The 20685-nt window shown below is 47.3% G+C and overlaps 1 protein-coding gene across 2 annotated transcripts in view; it reads left to right on the forward strand.

Moving 5' to 3' along the window:
* Positions 1 to 20685, forward strand: part of LOC109868606 (ephrin-A5-like) — a 58683-nt gene that overhangs the window by 27886 nt on the left and 10112 nt on the right. For both annotated transcript variants that reach the window (XM_020458290.2, XM_020458289.2), the window contains exon 2: positions 18068 to 18360. In XM_020458290.2, the coding sequence (XP_020313879.1) occupies positions 18068 to 18360 (293 nt within the window). The remainder of the gene's footprint in view (positions 1 to 18067; positions 18361 to 20685) is intronic.

The following is a 20685-nucleotide window of genomic DNA, read 5'->3' on the forward strand; positions in this document are numbered from 1 at the left end:
AACATTTTTTTTTAGTCTGTTACTATTTACAGTGAATGGCCCATGTGAGTCATTGACCACTCGACTCTACTAATCACATTTGGTCCCCAGAAGTCCTTGGCATATCTCATGGCGTGTGACAATATGTCATTGCTAGGACGTTCCTGGGTGTCACCTCAGTTTGATCACCCTGAGATTTACTGTGGCCTGACCTGCTGGGATTATTATGGGCTGTGTGGAATTATTCCGGGTTGATTCTACAGAGTGCTGTGTGTTAAGGGTCAGGCTACTGCTCATTTAGGGCTACTGCTCCAGTATGTACATCTTCTCCATTTAGCTAATGCACCTCCTGCCATAACGACACTCAAACAGTCAGGGAAGAGTTATAGCTCCCATTGTCTCAGTGTCTTTTTACTGGTGCTATCTGGGTCCTTGAGAATTGCAGTGTGTGCAGGCCTTTGTTCTATCCCAGCACTAAATCAACTGATTCAGCTAATTGTGATTAGCATGGTCTTTAATCTCAAAAACAATGAATGAAATCAGGTGTGTTACCGTAAATCTGGGCTGGAGTCAAAGCCTGCAAAATGTGTGGCTCTCCAGAAATGAAATTGGACACACTAACTTAGTGGCATTTCTTTTTAGCATACATATGACTCTTCTATCATTTTGCCCTACTAATATAGGCCAATTGTACATGATCAGTCTCACTGGTTTAAGCCTCCATGGCTAAGTACTGTTACAGTAGGCTATGCATAAGGCTAACATCTGTGGTGCATTCCGTTCCCATTCACACATGTGGAGGATCCTGTTGTAAATACAGCAGCAGCGTCATAACCGCTAGCTAACCCTTAATGGTATGGATTAGCAACGCCACGCCGGCTCACACAGAACACGGCTTGTTGAGATGAGCTAACAGGCCAGACGCTGGTGTTTGTGGCAGGTGTGGTGTGAAGTCGCACCGCACACACTCACATTCACACATATGGTTCTATATTCAGATATACGCACGCACACACACACACACACACACACACACACACACACACACACACACACACACACACACACACACACACACACACACACACACACACACACACACACACACACACACACACACACACACACACACACACACACACAATGGTTTTGATCTGCCAGATGGGTGGTTATGGATGGGCAGGGTCCGTGTGCCAGCAACCAGCACGGTCATTACAGGAACGGACAGAGAGGAGAGAGAGAGAGAGAGAGAGAGAGAGAGACATTGAAGTAGAAGTAGCCCCCTTGGGAGCCATTTATCACAAAAGGACCTGTTTACGCCACTGGAACAGAATTCTAAAGGAGAAATACGTCCCAATTCGGACAATAACACACAGTCCTGCCGCTGTAGAGGCTCTGCTGTGAGCACACCTCTGTGTATGTGAATGTGTTTCCATGTGTGCAGGGAGTGTGTGGGTATTTGCAAACTGCAAGTGTGTGTGTGTGTGGGAGTGTGTGTCGGGCTAGTCAGTCCGTACCTTCTATCTTCAGGCATTTGTTTAGGAAGTGAATCCCCGGCAGACAGGGCAGAGACAGACAATGTGGCCGTGTGTCAATACTTACACTTCGCTGTTTGGATAACGGATTATGAGGGATGAGAGGCAGAGAGATCAACAGAAATGGGATCAGGGCGGAGAGAGGGAGGGCTCATACAAAAACCAGTATAGAGGTTCTCCTCTCACCTCATTATTCACTCATTATTCAGGTTCACCTCAACTCATTATTTGTCCGGGCGAGTAAAATGTGTCATGTGCTTTGTCCATATCTGATGGATTTTTAAAATTCTAAATGTTCGGAGTCCATTTCCTCTTGCATTTATTTGAATTGTTTTGAAAACCTTTTAACAATTTTGACGACGTTGCTTGAAGAAGAGAATCTCTCTCTCTTTCTCCCTCTCTCTCTCTTTCTCTCTCCCTCCGCTCTCTCTCTTAATAATTGCTCTTTCCAAGCTGAGGGTTATGAGAGCATTTGGTCTTCTTGAAGCAGCTGCTCTATGTCTCGGGCGTGGTCTGTGGGTCCCAGCATTGGGGCATGCGTTGAGGGATGGGATATGAAGAGGGGGAGGTAGGGTGGTGTGTGGGGGGGAGAGGGGGGCTGTCACCACACAGGGGTCTTCCATCCACCCCCGATCCCTCTCTCCCAGTGAGCCCTGTCCCTCTCTCCCTTTCTCCCATCCCTCTATCGTCCCAACCCTCCACAGACCACATTCCCACATTCCTCTGATAAAGCGGTTGGAAGCTGCTCCTCCTCCGGCTCTGGGCTGAGGGATCGGGGCTGGGGAAGCTTGTGTGTGATTGGAAGTGCGTCCCTAAAGCCCCCACTAAAGCTAAGATAAGGCATATCTCCCTCCCTCATGTGTGCCAGACAAAACCCATTTGTTTCTGATCTGTTGCCTGGATTTGGCCCTGACAGCTCATGGTGTGCAACTGAGAACCACCAAGACACAGAGAATGAGAAGAGAGAGATAAGAGAGAGAGAACCCCCTTTCTTTTTGCAGGATATGATGACATGGGTGACGGAATGCCTGTATCATATGGAAGCCATCAATTCCATCACTCTCACTCGTTTATCCATCTCTCTATCTCTCCATTCCTTCATTCCTTTTTTTCTCTGTCCTCCGACCACATGATGTGTGCCCTTAACAGTGTCCATGCGTAGTGTCATGGCGACCCAAGCATAAACAGTGACGCCCTGTGTGTTTCAGAAACCACTCGAGGGCATTTAAGATCTTATTGAGTGTAATATTATCCCCTATACTGTAAACTGTCAACACCATCCACTTACCACAGCCCAGCACTTCGCCACCATGTAGCTGTAGTTCCCGCGAGCGGGCGGTCGCGCTCACATCAGAGTTTGTTTGGGAAATATTCACACTTGGATCTGTTACAGTGAGGCTTTGTTCTTTCTCTGCCCTGTCTTCCATCCCTCAGGGGGTTGGTGATAAAGTCAGAGCTGGGGATAAACTCAGGGTAGAGCAGGCTACATTATGGAGAAGTGCTGGGCTGTGGTAAGTGGATGGTGTTGACAGTTTCCAGGCTATTATGACAACACACACATTTAATCCTCATTCCCTACCCTTGCTCTGTCCAGGTAAACTGTCAGTTAGTTACAGTACAGTCACAGTATCTCTGATCTCTGCTAGGATTTAGAGCCACATTTGGGTTGTAGTGGGTGTGAATGTGTCAGCGACTTGTATCTGGATAGGGTAGAGTGTTAATTAAATCATTGTTTTATTGTCACGTACACCGGATAGGTGCAGTGAAATGTGTTGTTTTACAGGGTATAGTAGTACGGGCCCCTGGAGCAAATTATGGTAAAGTGCCTCGCTCAAGGGCACATTTACAGATTTTTCAGTTACTGGTCCAAAGCTCCAACTGCTAGGCTACATGAGATGTGGTGCCAGCCTAAAGGTGTCTTAGCTTTCTCATCTCCAGTGTTATTTCATGCAGGAGACAGAAAGAGGAAGATGATAGTGGTAACAACAGAACATGTTTACTCCAAACAAGGCTCTCATTTACTGGGGAATCCCCTTCTTAAAGAGGAATCTGGGATGAAACACCACTCAACATCTAAATTACATACACAACTAGGACACAAATATTCATCAGCATAGCTCAGGGATAGATATACTGTACAGGATCACATTGGATCAGTCTCTTTTTCCATCTCTTTGAATTTGCAATCTCAATCAGCAATATTTCAAACTTGCTTAAAAAAAGAACCTTGCCAAGTTTTTAGGATGATTAGTTGTTTTTGGTAAGATCCCTGCATTTTGCAACGTCAGTCAACTTTTCTCCCCCAACCTCTTCCCTTTCCTTTCCTATGTGTCTCTCTCTTTCTCCACTCCCTCGCTCTCACCATCTTTTCCAGAGTGATATTGGGCAGAGTGTACACAGCTGTTTTGTAACCTTTCACCAGGGTCTCTCTATGCTCCTGGAATCCCTAAACCCCTCTCGATTCCGCCTCTATTTGTACCCAGAAAACACCCCCCCCCCCCCCCCCCCCCGCCACACACACACACAGGATTCAATAAGGACTGCTTCAATCAATGAGACACAGAATGGCTTCAGAGAGTGACAGAAAGACAAAGAGAAAAAAGAAGGAAGGAGTAAAAAGGAATTGAGAGGAATGTAAGTGTAAAAAAACAGGCTGAGTGAGACAGGGATAAGGATGTAGGTAGAAGAAAAGAATGAAGGCAGACGAGAGGAGATAATAACAAGAGAAGAGGAGGTCGGGCCAGGGAATGTAACGAGAGAAAAGACAGAAGAGACAGAGGGAAGACAGGAAAAGAGAGGGAAGACAGAGAAGAGGAGGTCGGGCCAGGGAATGTAACGAGAGAAAAGACAGAAGAGACAGAGGGAAGACAGAGGGAAGACAGGAAAAGAGAGGGAAGACAGAGAAGAGAGGGGGGAGACAGAGGGAATACAGAGAAAAGAGAGGGAAGACAGAGAAGAGAGGGGGAGACAGAGAAGAGAGGGGGAGACAGAGGGAAGACAGATAAAAGAGAGGGAAGACAGAGAAGATACAGAGAAGAGAGGGGGGAGACAGAGGGAAGACAGAGAAAAGAGAGGGAAGACAGAGGGAAGACAGAGAAGAGAGGGGGAGACAGAGGGAAGACAGAGAAAAGAGAGGGAAGGCAGAGAAGAGAGGTGGAGACAGAGGGAAGACAGAGAAAAGAGAGGGAAGACAGAGAAGAGAGGGGGAGACAGAGGGAAGACAGAAGAAATGAGAGGGAAGGCAGAAAAGAGACAGAGAAGAGAGGTGGAGACAGAGGGAAGACAGAGAAAAGTGAGGGAAGACAGAGAAGAGACAGAGAAGAGAGGGGGAGACAGAGGGAAGACAGAGAAAAGAGAGGGAAGACAGAGAAGATACAGAGAAGAGAGGGGGAGACAGAGAAAAGACAGAGAAAAGTGAGGGAAGACAGAGAAGAGAGGGGGAGACAGAGGGAAGACAGAGAAAAGAGAGGGAAGACAGAGAAGATACAGAGAAAAGACAGAAGAGACAGAAGAGACAGAGGGAAGACAGAAGAGACAGAGAAGATACAGAGAAGAAAGAGGGAAGACAGAAGAGACAGAGGGAAGACAGAGAAGAGACAAAGAAGCGACAGAGAAGAGACAGGATGTTAGACACAGAGAAAGATATTCATGTGTTTTTAGAAGGTGAGAATGGGGTGAGGAGGGATAAGGTCAAATCCCCACTACTGTAGTTTTGCACTCTCTCCACGTCCTGCCTGCCTCAGTGGAAAGCCCTGTTCCACATCTGTTGAGAGTTGAAAGGGCACTGTTATTCTTCCAACTAAGCCCCAAACCAAATACTACGTCTCAGTTTCAGCGACTGCGTCCGTCTCTGTCCAGCCGTCTGTCTTCACTCAGACAGCTCCAGCCCTGGACAGGAAGACGCACGTACCTAGGAAGATGCACCAGAGGTCATGATGTATACACACTGGGCCAGAATCAGGATTCATCTGATGTAGGATTCACAGAACTGTGTATATCTAAGGAGTCAGCCAGTCTTATCCTTAGCCTGCAGGGTGTGTGTGCGACCCATGTGTTTATGTGTGTCTATTGTGTGTATGTGTGTGTATTGTATACTGGGAGTGGCCGAGGCAGCCATAGGGTCCCCTCCTGTGTGTCCTCAAGGCCAGAGTTGTCCGCTGACACCCCTCGCCTGCTAACAGGCCTGTGAGAGGCTCTTCAGAAACTCCAACACACTGGGCCAGAACCGCCCGGTGACAAGTGTGGAGGGACAAGAGCCAGCAGGCACAGAGGAATGCAGTGCACACTGTGTGCCAGACCCTACTTTGTGTGTGTTTGTGTGTGTGTGTGTGTATGTGTGTGTGTGTGTGTGTGTGTGTGTGTGTGTGTGTGTGTGTGTGTGTGTGTGTGTGTGTGTGTGTGTGTGTGTGTGTGTGTGTGTGTGTGCGTGCGTGCGTGCGTGCGTGTGTGCGTGCGTGTGTGTGTGTTTGTCTCTTTCTGTGTGCGGTTTTTGAATGGAATTGTACTGACTGGCTTGTTTGATTTGCAGTACTGCTTGTTTGCCTTTATCAGCCTTGTTTCCCTAACCAACCAGCTCTATGTTTCTATGTACAATGTCCCTCTCCATTTCCTCTGCATGACAAATTCTCTATTCCTCATTGTAGTGCGTGCCTGCCTGCCTGCGTTGGTGCGTGCGTATGTGAGTGTATGTGTGTTATCCCTCCTGACCTGGGTCAGATCATTTAGGGGATTATGGGTATTAGAGTCTTTACCTACTGTGAGAAAAGGCAAAATCATCAGTCTACCTGTGACAGGCCTGATACAGTCCCAGGGTACGGTCTGCTGGCTTTGTAAAGGTATAACAAGCCCAAACCTGTCTCTCACCCATCTACTACCCCTCTTACACAAATGGATGTGCACACACAGATCATAATTAATTCACACAACACAACACAGCCATCATCCAACCCCTTACACCTACAAACCGCTACTCTTCAACACTCACTCACAGATCATGTCCAACCCCATTATACACACATTATACCACATCCTCCTACCTGTCCCCATTGAGTGTTCTCCCAGTAACACAGCTTGTTCAGTAATCGCTCCTGTGTGTAGAGTGGACCAGCTGAGTGTATTTGTCCTGAGGGCTTATCACCCACTGCTGTCTGAGAGAGAGGAGCGTTGTAAAGGTGGATTATTCTGGGTTAGGGTTACTAACAGGGATAGACTGGGTTAGGGTTACTAACAGAGATAGACTGGGTTAGGGTTACTAACAGGGATAGACTGGGTTAGGGTTACTAACAGGGATAGACTGGGTTAGGGTTACTAACAGGGATAGGCTGGGTTAGGGTTACTAACAGGGATAGACTGGGTTAGGGTTACTAACAGGGATAGACTGGGTTAGGGTTACTAACAGGGATAGGCTGGGTTAGGGTTACTAACAGGGATAGACTGGGTTAGGGTTACTAACAGGGATAGACTGGGTTAGGGTTACTAACAGGGATAGACTGGGTTAGGGTTACTAACAGGGATAGGCTGGGTTAGGGTTACTAACAGGGATAGACTGGGTTAGGGTTACTAACAGGGATAGGCTGGGTTAGGGTTACTAACAGGGATAGGCTGGGTTAGGGTTACTAACAGGGATAGACTGGGTTAGGGTTACTAACAGGGATAGGCTGGGTTAGGGTTACTAACAGGGATAGGCTGGGTTAGGGTTACTAACAGGGATAGGCTGGGTTAGGGTTACTAACAGGGATAGACTGGGTTAGGGTTACTAACAGGGATAGACTGGGTTAGGGTTACTAACAGGGATAGACTGGGTTAGGGTTACTAACAGGGATAGACTGGGTTAGGGTTACTAACAGGGATAGGCTGGGTTAGGGTTACTAACAGGGATAGGCTGGGTTAGGTTTACTAACAGGGATAGGCTGGGTTAGGGTTACTAACAGGGATAGGCTGGGTTAGGGTTACTAACAGGGATAGACTGGGTTAGGGTTACTAACAGGGATAGACTGGGTTAGGGTTACTAACATGGATAGACTGGGTTAGGGTTACTAACAGAGATAGACTGGGTTAGGGTTACTAACAGGGATAGGCTGGGTTAGGGTTACTAACAGGGATAGACTGGGTTAGGGTTACTAACAGGGATAGACTGGGTTAGGGTTACTAACAGGGATAGACTGGGTTAGGGTTACTAACAGGGATATGCTGGGTTAGGGTTACTAACAGGGATAGGCTGGGTTAGGGTTACTAACAGGGATAGACTGGGTTAGGGTTACTAACAGGGATAGGCTGGGTTAGGGTTACTAACAGGGATAGGCTGGGTTAGGGTTACTAACAGGGATAGACTGGTTTAGGGTTACTAACAGGGATAGACTGGGTTAGGGTTACTAACAGGGATATGCTGGGTTAGGGTTACTAACAGGGATAGGCTGGGTTAGGGTTACTGACAGGGATAGGCTGGGTTAGGTTTACTAACAGGGATAGACTGGGTTAGGGTTACTAACAGGGATAGGCTGGGTTAGGGTTACTAACAGGGATAGACTGGGTTAGGGTTACTAACAGGGATAGACTGGGTTAGGGTTACTAAAAGGGATAGGCTGGATTAGGGTTACTAACAGGGATAGACTGGGTTAGGGTTACTAACAGGGATAGGCTGGGTTAGGGTTACTAAAAGGGATAGGCTGGATTAGGGTTACTAACAGGGATGGGCTGGGTTAGGGTTACTAACAGGGATAGACTGGGTTAGGGTTACTAACAGGGATAGACTGGGTTAGGGTTACTAACAGGGATAGACTGGGTTAGGGTTACTAACAGGGATAGACTGGGTTAGGGTTACTAACAGGGATATGCTGGGTTAGGGTTACTAACAGGGATAGGCTGGGTTAGGGTTACTAACAGGGATAGACTGGGTTAGGGTTACTAACAGGGATAGGCTGGGTTAGGGTTACTAACAGGGATAGGCTGGGTTAGGGTTACTAACAGGGATAGACTGGTTTAGGGTTACTAACAGGGATAGACTGGGTTAGGGTTACTAACAGGGATATGCTGGGTTAGGGTTACTAACAGGGATAGGCTGGGTTAGGGTTACTGACAGGGATAGGCTGGGTTAGGTTTACTAACAGGGATAGACTGGGTTAGGGTTACTAACAGGGATAGGCTGGGTTAGGGTTACTAACAGGGATAGACTGGGTTAGGGTTACTAACAGGGATAGACTGGGTTAGGGTTACTAAAAGGGATAGGCTGGATTAGGGTTACTAACAGGGATAGACTGGGTTAGGGTTACTAACAGGGATAGGCTGGGTTAGGGTTACTAACAGGGATAGACTGGGTTAGGGTTACTAACAGGGATAGGCTGGGTTAGGGTTACTAACAGGGATAGACTGGTTTAGGGTTACTAACAGGGATAGACTGGGTTAGGGTTACTAACAGGGATAGGCTGGGTTAGGGTTACTAACAGGGATAGACTGGGTTAGGGTTACTAACAGGGATAGACTGGGTTAGGGTTACTAACAGGGATAGACTGGGTTAGGGTTACTAACAGGGATAGACTGGGTTAGGGTTACTAACAGGGATAGACTGGGTTAGGGTTACTAACAGGGATAGGCTGGATTAGGGTTACTAACAGGGATAGACTGGGTTAGGGTTACTAACAGGGATAGGCTGGGTTAGGGTTACTAACAGGGATAGACTGGGTTAGGGTTACTAACAGGGATAGACTGGGTTAGGGTTACTAACAGGGATAGACTGGGTTAGGGTTACTAACAGGGATAGACTGGGTTAGGGTTACTAACAGGGATAGGCTGGATTAGACCCTAATGATGACCTCTTGACCTGTGGCTGTAGAGTCCAGTCTCCTTCTGGGGTGTCAAATGTATAACACTGTTCTAGTTTTGATTTAGGGTCAGCGTTTTTCATGGTCAGGTCACATGATCAAGACCACCTTGATAGGCCTTTAAATGAGATATTGGAGTCTATTGATTCATCTTTCTCTGTTAAAATCCTTATTATGTATGATGATAGACCCATTGACTCTAACCCTATGGAACATGTCCACTATGTCCCTATGCATCAGTATAGCAGGGATACAGTGCATATGGGAGCAGGGATGGTGAAAAGCCTTCATGTTGTTGTAATTGGGTGTTGTTATAAGGATAAAACACTATCTACAACGTTTTGAGCACGTCAAGTGTTCACTGTGTGTTCCTGGGTGTGCGATGAGTGCCGTGTGTGTTTAGCCGTGTGTGTTCAACGCGTACATGTTGACTGACGTGGGTTCACAGTGATTTTAAACGTTGCCCCCACCACCCCTCACACATGCACACGCATGTGGAGATACTATTTCGTTGGTGGTCATGGATGCGGTGGTCTTCGAGACTCCTGTTCTGAAGCGTTCAGCCACAGTCCTTACGCAGGTCACTACCCACCTTGTGCTCCTGAAAGGAAGGACAGATGTGTACGCTAATTGAGTGACAGCTTTACACAGAAACATGCAAACCTAAAATAAGCCCCTCTGTCCTCTCTGACTCACAGAACAATCCCAGGGACACTCAACACAAGGCCCTTTCTGCCTGGGTGAAATGTGTCTTTTCAAACCACAAAATTGATGATAGAGTTTCAATGGTGATTTGGTTTATTTTCAGTCAAATCTACGTCAAACAAAACTGGTTGATAAAATGTTTTGGTCCAGTGGGTTCCATGATTTTACCTGTGTTCGTCTAAAGCATTACTATAGTCCGCTCGCTCTCTCTCTCTCTCTCTCTCTCTCTCTCTCTCTCTCTCTCTCTCTCTCTCTCTCTCTCTCAACCCCCCCCCCCCCTCTCTCTCTCTCTCTCTCTCTCTCTCTCACCCCCCCTCTCACTCTCTCTCTCTCTCTCTCACCCCCCCCCCTCTCTCTCTCTCTCTCACCCCCCCCTCTCTCTCTCTCTCTCACCCCCCCCCCCCCTCTCTCTCTCTCTCTCTCTCTCTCTCACCCCCCCTCTCTCTCTCTCACCCCCCCCCCCTCTCTCTCTCTCACCCCCCCCTCTCTCTCTGAGGCAAGGACACTCAGTGACAATGTGGAAGTGAGAAGAGAGGTGGCGTTAGCAGTTTGCTCATCAGGGTAGTATCTCCACTCCAATAACAATCACATCAAGTGGTGTGGTAAATGAGGTGGTCCATGGTTCAGTGACTGGGGCTAATCTCTACAGTCTGCTAACTACAACACAGTGATAATGATAGGCAGTAGGCAGAGGAGGATTCAGCTGCTGCTGGCAATGCTTGATTTAACACACAGTCCTGCACTGTTATCAGCAGATACACAGAGAGTCTGCACCACACATATGAATGCACATTCACACATGCGAAAATGTGCACACACACTGAATACACGCACGCACGCACGCACACTCACTCACTCACTCACTCACTCACTCACTCACTCACTCACTCACTCACTCACTCACTCACCAGTACACATAGCCTACACACATCTTCCAACAGCTTTCCTTTCGTGTAGGGAATAGATGGAACCATGCCCAGATTAAATGAAGGCTCTTTAACCTGTGCTCAACTCTGCCGTCCATGACGATACTGAGATGAGATCCAAACTTCTAGGCCAGGTTTAAAAACACACATACACTGATCCAACACTAAGTGGATGGATGGACTGAGGGAGACAGAGCATCTGTTTTACGGTATGTCTCTATTCCTCTGGCGTCGTACCTCAGACAGAGAAGTGCCTGACTCAGTGTTCTTTGGGATGGAAACTGGCCTGTCAAGAGGTGATCTATCAAAACAAGCTATCCCGCTCTGTTATTACCTCGTCTATCATCAGAAAGACACTGCAAATCCTTGGACAAATGGATACGAACAGCCAGTGACATGTGATTCGTATTGGCCCTTAGACAGCTTGCCCAGGATCAGATTTGTTGCTGTATTTTTAATGGTCAGTGTTAGGATTGGGGCTGGAAGAGCTGATCTGGAATCAGGTTTGAAGGTCACAGAGTATGAGGAGGAGTCCGTGTTGGCTTCAGCCAGGCCTGAGCAGGTGCTATAGGGCTATGAGACCAGCTGGTATTGGTAATGTCTAGGCTGGTCCATCGATGATATCAGGGCGAGCTGCTTTGGTCCGCTGGGTCTTGGCCTGTGGTTCTGGACCAGCCTTTGTTCCTGCTGTCCTCTGGTCTGGAGCTCAGAACAATATGAGCTGCATCGCTAAACTCCCTGTGTGAGCGTTTGGCTATGAAACTCTTTAATGGGCCCACTGTGTAAATACTAGCCATGGGTTGGCATTTTAAATCCATTTTAAATGTGAAGATGAACTTGCCCTTTGAAAAGTCACAATGGCTGAGTTCTAGATATGTCCTCTTGGAGTGGTGTGTGTGGTGGATGTGGATGTATACTACTAAGGTAGCCAGCAAAAAAAAAACACTGTGAAACACTGTGAAACACTGTCTATTAAGGTGGTATGTGTTCATTTGAGCTTGGTCCTCTTAAGGTGGTATGTGTTCATTTGAGCTTGGTCCTCTTAAGGTGGTATGTGTGAATCTGAGCTTGGTCCCCTTAAGGTGGTTTATGTGAATCTGAGCTTGGTCCCCTTAAGGTGGTATGTGTGAATCTGAGCTTGGTTCCCTTAAGGTGGCATGTGTGAATCTGAGCTTGGTCCCCTTAAGGTGGTATGTGTGAATCTGAGCTTGGTCCCCTTAAGGTGGTATGTGTGAATCTGAGCTTGGTCCCCTTAAGGTGGTATGTGTGAATCTGAGCTTGGTTCCCTTAAGGTGGTATGTGTGAATCTGAGCTTGGTCCCCTTAAGGTGGTATGTGTGAATCTGAGCTTGGTCCCCTTAAGGTGGTATGTGTGAATCTGAGCTTGGTCCCCTTAAGGTGGTATGTGTGAATCTGAGCTTGGTCCCCTTAAGGTGGTATGTGTGAATCTGAGCTTGGTCCCCATAAGGTGGTATGTGTGAATCTGAGCTTGGTCCTCTTAAGGTGGTTTGTGTGGATGTGGATGTATCCGTGGGGCTCTGGTTGCGGACTGATGGAGGAGGCTTTGACAGACACTTGGTGTCGAGGAGAGGGGGTCTGTAGAGGCGGGTTAGGGGGCCTAGAGGGGTGAGATTGAGGGGGCCAGGTGTTGTGGCTTGGCACTGGCATGCCTGGCACTCAGTAGACGTTCTATGTTTAGCCCTTACATGATTTTACATGTGCTGTTTTTCCTGGGGCTGCTGGTGTTTGTTGAGGGGACAGAGTGGGGGAAAGACCACCCCCTCTCACACTCTCACTGGCATCTACCGTCCCCTCTGGTTCCACTGTACCCATGCTACATCTAACACAAGCAGATGTCGTATCCCTTCATTTCCCAACCTTGAATACAACCAATATGAATACAACCTTTAATACAACAAATATCCAACAGAAGCACTTAGCCTACTTTTCTTCCATCTCCCCACAGAACACTATCACTCGCCTTAGTCAATTTCACCCAACTATGATTTGTGTGAGACCTCCCTAGTGGATGACTTGTGGTGTGTGTGAATGCTGTGGAGCCTTGTCATGGGTGGGTGATTGATTCCAGACGTTGTGGTTTTCTCTCTCACCACTGCCCCCTCCCTGCTATACTGGGTTCAGGGTTGGTTTGGCACAGGGCAGGGCGGGTTGGAGTTCCCTGGTGTGCAGTAAAGTGATAGGGCGGTGCAGGGGTTCAAATCGCCCCCGGAGAGAGGGGTCAGATGTCAAAGCCTGTGAGGGGGGTCAGGGTCACCATAGTCAAACAAGGGATGAGGTAGACCCTTCCTGTACAGATCCCTGCTGCTTATACCATTACCGTATGTGTGTGTGTGAGTGTGAGTGTGTTTGTGCGCGCTCATGTCCGCATGCATGCGTGTGTTTAATGAGAGGGCTGGGCAGCTCTGTTTGCTCTAAGGTGAAGCCTCATCCATCCACCATATCAAACTTCACCTTCCTTCCTTCAGCAGCACCGCCACCTACTCAGCAGCTCCTAAGATGGACGACCCCGGGGTCATACCCGTCACCTCACTCAGACACTGGCCAAATACTGAGGCCCTGGCTGAATAATGGTCTGTCAGTGACCTCTAACCCCTGGCCTGGCTCTTATGTCAGATCAATATTCTCCTGTCCTATGGGAGTGGATTGTCTGATAATGATAGGTAGCGTCTAGCCATCTAGACAGGCATCTATTAGTGCTCCCAGCTCACGCTCCATCAATGTCTTTATCTGCTGTAGATCTAGGTGTCTGTGTTTCTATGACCTAGGCTAGGGCTATATGCTACACTTGGTAGTTTGGTCCAAGGTACTGAGTGTGCCATTCTTTGTGGGGTTATTTTAACAAGACTTGGAGCCTCTTGAGTTATGTGGCTTCTGAGATAGACAGAGAGCACCCTGAGATCTGTGTGTGTGTGTGTGTGCCCTGGGGTTTGAGCACTTCACGCATGTAAAAAGAGGTAGAACATAGCATTGTCGTAAGTCAGTGTGATGGCAACCTGTGTTAGGGTCGGCCTTGAGAATTGAGGGTAATGGTATTGACTGTCAGCCCCTGGTGTTAAGCAGTGAGTGACCGAGCCCCGCGGTGTGTGTGCGTGCGTGTGTGTTAAGTGACACTCACAACGTGCTGCCTCTTTCACCCTTTGACCACCAGAATAGCATCATCATTCATTAACCTGTCCTGTACTCTGAGTTAACTTCTTATGTCATTCATAGAAAACAGCTGAGAATCACTGTTAACTTCTCTTTCTCTCTTTGTCGCTCTCATTAGCACACTGGTTCTCACTCTCGTTCTCACTCTGGTTCTCACTGTTTCACACTGGTTCTCACACTGGTTCTCACTCACGTTCTCACTCTGGTTCTCACTGTTTCACTCTGGTTCTCACTTTGGTTCTCAAGCTGGTTCTCACTCTGGTTCTCACGCTGGTTCTCACTCTCATACTCTAAATACTCTGTCTCCTGCTTTTACTGACTGTAACACATTCTAATGTTCTTGCCAGGTAGGACCTACCTCACACAAACAGCCATGTGTTTTCAATCAAAAATTTAATAACTTTCGTCCCTGTCTGAGCAGCTCAGACAAAACGTTTTGTTCTCAGGGAAATGTACCACAAAAAAAGAGAAAAGTGTCTATTTTATAGTTTTCTCTTTTCTCATCTCTTTTTGCTGTCAACGCCCAGTCTGACTCTGAACCCTGGCAGACAGCTCGGTCCGTGTGTCTGCACAGATGTGCGTGATCAGTGGAGGTAATGATGTCTGAACCATGGCTGGTGTTGGTGGCACAGGGCTATGAATGATCTGCCAGGTAGATGGAGGTCAGGCCTGGTGCCCTGAGGGAGAGGGGGAAACACCAGGCAGAGGGATAAATAGACTCCATATGGTGACATCAGTGCCCAGGGCCAAATGACCAGAGATGCATTAGCCTGTTAGCCACAGTGGTGTAATTACCTACCTAAAGAGCTCCCCCTAAGGTCAGGGACATGAACTACGGAGTGTGTGTCTGTGTGTGTTTGTGTGTGTGTGTGTGTGTGTGTGTGTGTGTGTGTGTGTGTGTGTGTGTGTGTGTGTGTGTGTGTGTGTGTGTGTGTGTAGACACACGTGCAGTTGAAACCCGTAATGTTTGCCCACACAACCGCTTAGTTTGTATTTAGTCGTTTGTTCCATTATGTGGCTTGGAACAGGTCAGCGGTTTCATGTGGTCTGTGGAGGGAAAGTGGCTCCTTTTTTCTCCTATTGTTATAAAACCATTGGAATTTGACCTCGCTCTGACACCACTGTAATCATGTATTATAGAAAACACCAGGAAGGCTTTCTCTCTCCCTCCTCCCCTCCTCTCATCCTCCCCTCCACTGAACCAGGGTGCAAACCATTCGTTACCTGTGTTTGGTCACCAGAGAGAAAGAGAAGGGGGGAAAGAGAGGAGGAGTGAAAAGAAGGATTATTGTTATGAGAGTGCTTTGTTAAAAGTGGTAGTCCCTGAATCATGCATGAGCCTGTCTAAGTGGCTGTGAGTAATTCAGCCAATCAGGCATCATTAATCCCAAAGACGGATAGATATAGGATTTGTGTGTCTTCATTTTTTAAACTCTATTGGCTCATCGCGTCACATGAATGAATTTAACAAATTACGGTGTTGATTTCTTAATGACGTCATTAGTTTTTGAGTTGTCAGCCTCACAGCTAGAGTTCTTTATTTCCTTGTCTGCCACATTGATGTTCGTTGTGAGAGACTTTGAGCGAACTCACAAAATAACTCTGACAAAACCCTGATTGAGCTCTGTCGGTACATTGTGAAGCGTTACTATAGTCTGAAGACATTCACTTAAAGATTGAAAACTCACACTTGCGGTGATATTGAGTGTCAGACCGAGACATATGTTTTAGCATTATGGTTCAGGATTATGGCTCAGTGTGGATTGATATTTGGTACTATCCGTCACAAAGCTCTCTCAGGTGTCTCTAGGAGGGTCAGAGTAATCCTCTCTGTGGTCCCTGCTTAGCTCCCCTGACATAAATCTTCTGCTCATCACTTTCAGAATGGTGACCACCCATTCACCAGTCTAACTCTCTTCTCTAATCCATGCTAATCTTTATGGCAGGTCCCAGGTCAGATTTGAGTGACAGGTGAGAGCAGCTAAAGGTACACACAGGTTGAAAGGTAGCATTACAAGCTTAGAGAGATGGACAGACCAAGCTGGCTATCCCACAATGCCGCTGGCTGAGGAAGTGATACAGTACTTGCTAGTGGCTCTCTGGGGTTTGGTTGCTCTCGGTCAGTTATGGTATCAGTGAAAGGCTCGGAAACTGAGGCTGATTGAGGCCATGCTTTGCTGCCTGGAGTCACAGCACTCAGCTGGAGCATGAAAAGTGGGCCTTTGAGAGAGAAAAGAAGGCTTCAGTTTCATGTTTGACCAGGCTATAATTAGAGAGAAAACAAGGCTACAGTTTCATGTTTGACCAGGCTATAATTAGAGAAAAATATGAGAATTTAGCTGACAAATCACACACAAAGACACAATCTCACACAGACTATAGGACACACACACACACACACACACACACACACACACACACACACACACACACACACACACACACACACACACACACACACACACACACACACACACACACACACACACACACACACACACACACACACACACACATACACACACACACACACAAACACACACACACACACAGCCACAAACAGCCACACACCCTCCTCTGTGGCCGCACCAAACCCAGTAGGAGAGTCACTAATCCTGCAGCACATTTGCAATCCGTATAAGGACAACCTGATACTCCCAGCAGGTCCCAGCCAACACACAGCACCCTTTATACTCCTCACGCCTCTTAAAGCCTGGAAATGTACGTGTCAGTGGGAACAGCTGCACTGCCGTCCAACGCAACCTCCTCTCTCACCTGACCCTGAATCAGTTCAGAATGCTTCTCTCCCCCTGGAGAGGTTGTTAGGTGGGTGTAAGATCTGCTCCTCGGTCAGTGAATCTCAGTCCTTACATTGAGAAACCTCCCACAGAGCGCGAGTGAGGTCATCCGTATCGAATCATCACCGCACAGTATGCACAGTAATGGTCCCCAGCCTGTTCCTCTGGCCCCAGTGTGTCAATGAACAGAGGTGGAGTATTGAAGACATCCGCAGTATGTCAGTGATACCAAGCTCGGCCATTAGCGACTCTGAGATGCGCTTGCCAACCTAAACCAATCTGTCTCCAATAAACTCATCAGAAATGCAACCGTATATGGCCTATGGGAATATGTGTATCGCATCACTCCCCAGGAATGAATACCTGGCATATCTAGCTGATGTCCTCCTTCCCCTGGAGGGCCGCTCAGTTTACCCTGAAGCTCCATGTGAATCTGGTTGGGGCTGTTTCTGGGGCCTTGAGAAACACACTTTTTTCCCAGCGCTGAGAGAGATTCCACCGGGTCTCCTCCATCAGCATGTCATATTGGTCTAATGAAAATGTCCCTCTTTTGAGGGGATCCTCTTAAATCTGCCAAAGGCCCGTGCTAACCAGAGGATTTGGACTTTGGCGCTGGGGGACTTTAATTTCAGCACTCTCATCAGTCATCGCAGCCCAGCTCAAACATTGATATGTGGCTTATGACTGACTAGCAGTCTGTTGTAAGATACTTTTTGGCTGGTGGTAGAGGAGAGGTTTGAGCGCCCGCTCTAGAGCGGTGAGAGGATGGAGAATGACATGGTGGGATCCTTGTAAACAAAACTAGATAGTAGGACGTAGATGTGTCTTCTGTAGATCGGTCTGCAGTGTCTCTGTCAGACACATCTGGTTACATTTTTTTCTCGTCTAGGGCTTTAGGTCACATACTTTTAGTATGCATCTTATGATACTCCCCTTCTTGAAGACATCACTGATCTGACATGACTAGATACAGTAGATGAGAGTTACACAATGAAGCCCTTGCCTTATACCTGCCCTATAGTGTTTGATCGGTGATTACGTCCAGAAAGGTAGAATCATGGAAATGCATGTTAGTATCAGTACTATTAGACGTTGTAGTCCTGAAGAATCTTACTCAGAACCTCTCTGATTTCCTTTCAGGTTCTACCGGGGTGACTACCACATCGACGTGTGTATAAATGACTACCTGGACGTCTTCTGTCCCCACTACCTGGACTATGTCCCTGAAGAGCGGATGGAGCGCTATGTCCTCTACATGGTCAACTACGACGGCTACAGCTCCTGTGACCACACCGCCAAGGGCTTCAAACGCTGGGAGTGTAACAGGCCCCACTCCCCCAACGGACCCCTGAAGTTCTCCGAGAAGTTCCAGCTCTTCACCCCCTTCTCTCTGGGCTTCGAGTTCCGCTCCGGCAGAGAGTACTACTACATCTGTGAGTACATTTCATTATTGACATCTTTATGGTAATTTAGCACATGCTTATATTCAAATAAACCAAGTTAACAAAAGCATTCAGTATAAAGTATGTTCCATGCGGGAATCAAACCAACAGCTCTGCTGTTGCAAGCACCATGCCCCAACAAACTGAGTTAACGCTGTTGCTACTACAGTACTATGATATGGGATACGTGAAAGCTTCGCTTAAAGGCAGAGAGAGAGAGAGACAGAGGGCTACCACAGTTATCCTGCATGGTATGGACATTTATGACATCAGTGGAGAGTTAACACAGTATTTTGTGACCTCAGTCTACTTGGGCAGAGCAGAACATACTTAGATGATATAAGGGTATGATGTGAGAAAACATTATTTTGAGTCCATCCAATGGAACTGACAATGGGGAAACAATAGCAAAGTAGAACTTTGTTTTGCAAAGAGGTTCAAACCTAAACATTTGCCTGAGGGGAAAACATCTCCGTTCTCGTGGTCTCCCTCTGAAGAGTCTTTGTTACAAACTCGCCAGGCTCAGCTTTCTGCTGCTTGTGAGAAGGCCTCTTGAACACAAGCATCTGAAGCCATATTTTTACAAGAGGACTCGGCGCCCTACAGAGCAGAGAGCTGAGACTAAATAGGAGAGCAAGGGGTGGCCTGCTAGGATACAGTATGTCTCCTTCCCCCTACAGAGATGGCTTCACTTAGGCCCACTCCTGAGTAGCATCAGCCCCGGCCTCAGCCGCACGCCTCAGGCCCAAGCTGCCTGACGAATCGCCAGTCCTTAAAGACACATGATCTACTGATTTGCCTAATCTCCTAGGATGTTATTCTACTGGATTGAATATACAGAGCGTGGTGTCGTGCTTCTGTGTATATCTGTGAGTAGGTAATGGACTTTACCCTAGGATGTCTATCAGACAGTTTAATGTGCAGATAGGAGAGCCAAGAAGTCTAAATAGCCATCAAGTATATATACAGTAGGGCTTTTACAGTGAAACTAAGGGAGAGCCATGACAACAGTTAGAGATCAACTGTTAGACAGTTAGAGATTCACTCAGAAAAGAGGCTGTTTTTCACCCAGAACATTGAGAGGAAGATGAAATAACAAACAGAGGTGTACGTAATCACACCCCGGGGAACATACTGAGGTGTACACTAATCTACTCCAACATCCTCTGAACTCTTGTCCCTCTATGTAGTTCCAGAAAAGCTGGATATCTCACAATAAACCATGTGATATTCGTTTCAGTATCACATTGCATGCATCTGATCTGTCAAGTATAACAAAAGAGTTACATCATTAGATGATACTAGCACATGTTCTAACACTATTGGACGATGGAGCTGTGAACTTGCAACAAGTAAGTCAAATGTATGGGAATTGATGTGTGCTGATGTCAACAACTCAGCGCCAACAACAGACAGACACCCCTTGGTCCCTCCTGTGGATAGTTAACCCCCCAGGAGAAGAGAGGAACGGGTGGGTTAAATCAAATGGATGACACCTGCGGTTGGTTGGCTCTGGGTCTCCGTCCGTCTGGCAGACAGACGCCTGCAGGAAGCCATCAGGGGGATCAGAAGGGGTGGCCTGAGGGGGTCAGAGTTCAGCCTGTCCTGATGTCTGGATGTGAACCCGGGCTTCTCCCAGGCTTAGGGCTGCATGTTTTTCTAATAGATCCAATAGGGAAGTCTGATCCTAATCTCAGGGGATAGAAATCCAATTTTCTGGGGAGACAGTTGAGAGTCTGGCTCTCCCTGTGTGTCTGGGGAAGACTGTCTGCTGTAAAGCCCTGGCTTCAAAAGCCCAGGTCCTGCTCCGTAGATACAGTCTGAAGATCTACATAGATAATGAGATGAACCCTGTTCAGACTTAAGTTACACGGCATCTGAGCCCCTAGCTTTTGTCTGGTGTTGTGTATGTCTGTGTGTGTCTGGTGTTGTGTATGTCTGTGTGTGTCTGGTGTTGTGTATGTCTGTGTGTGTCTGGTGTTGTGTATGTCTGTGTGTGTCTGGTGTTGTGTATGTCTGTGTGTGTCTGGTGTTGTGTATGTCTGTGTGTGTCTGGTGTTGCGTATGTCTGTGTGTGTCTGGTGTTGTGTATGTCTGTGTGTGTCTGGTGTTGTGTATGTCTGTGTGTGTCTGGTGTTGCGTATGTCTGTATGTGTCTGGTGTTGTGTATGTCTGTGTGTGTCTGGTGTTGCTTATGTCTGTGTGTGTCTGGTGTTGTGTATGTCTGTGTGTGTCTGGTGTTGTGTATGTCTGTGTGTGTCTGGTGTTGTGTATGTCTGTATGTGTCTGGTGTTGTGTATGTCTGTGTGTGTCTGG

This window comes from Oncorhynchus kisutch, linkage group LG23, assembly GCF_002021735.2.
Source record: "Oncorhynchus kisutch isolate 150728-3 linkage group LG23, Okis_V2, whole genome shotgun sequence".
NCBI classification, from domain to species: Eukaryota; Metazoa; Chordata; class Actinopteri; order Salmoniformes; family Salmonidae; genus Oncorhynchus; species Oncorhynchus kisutch.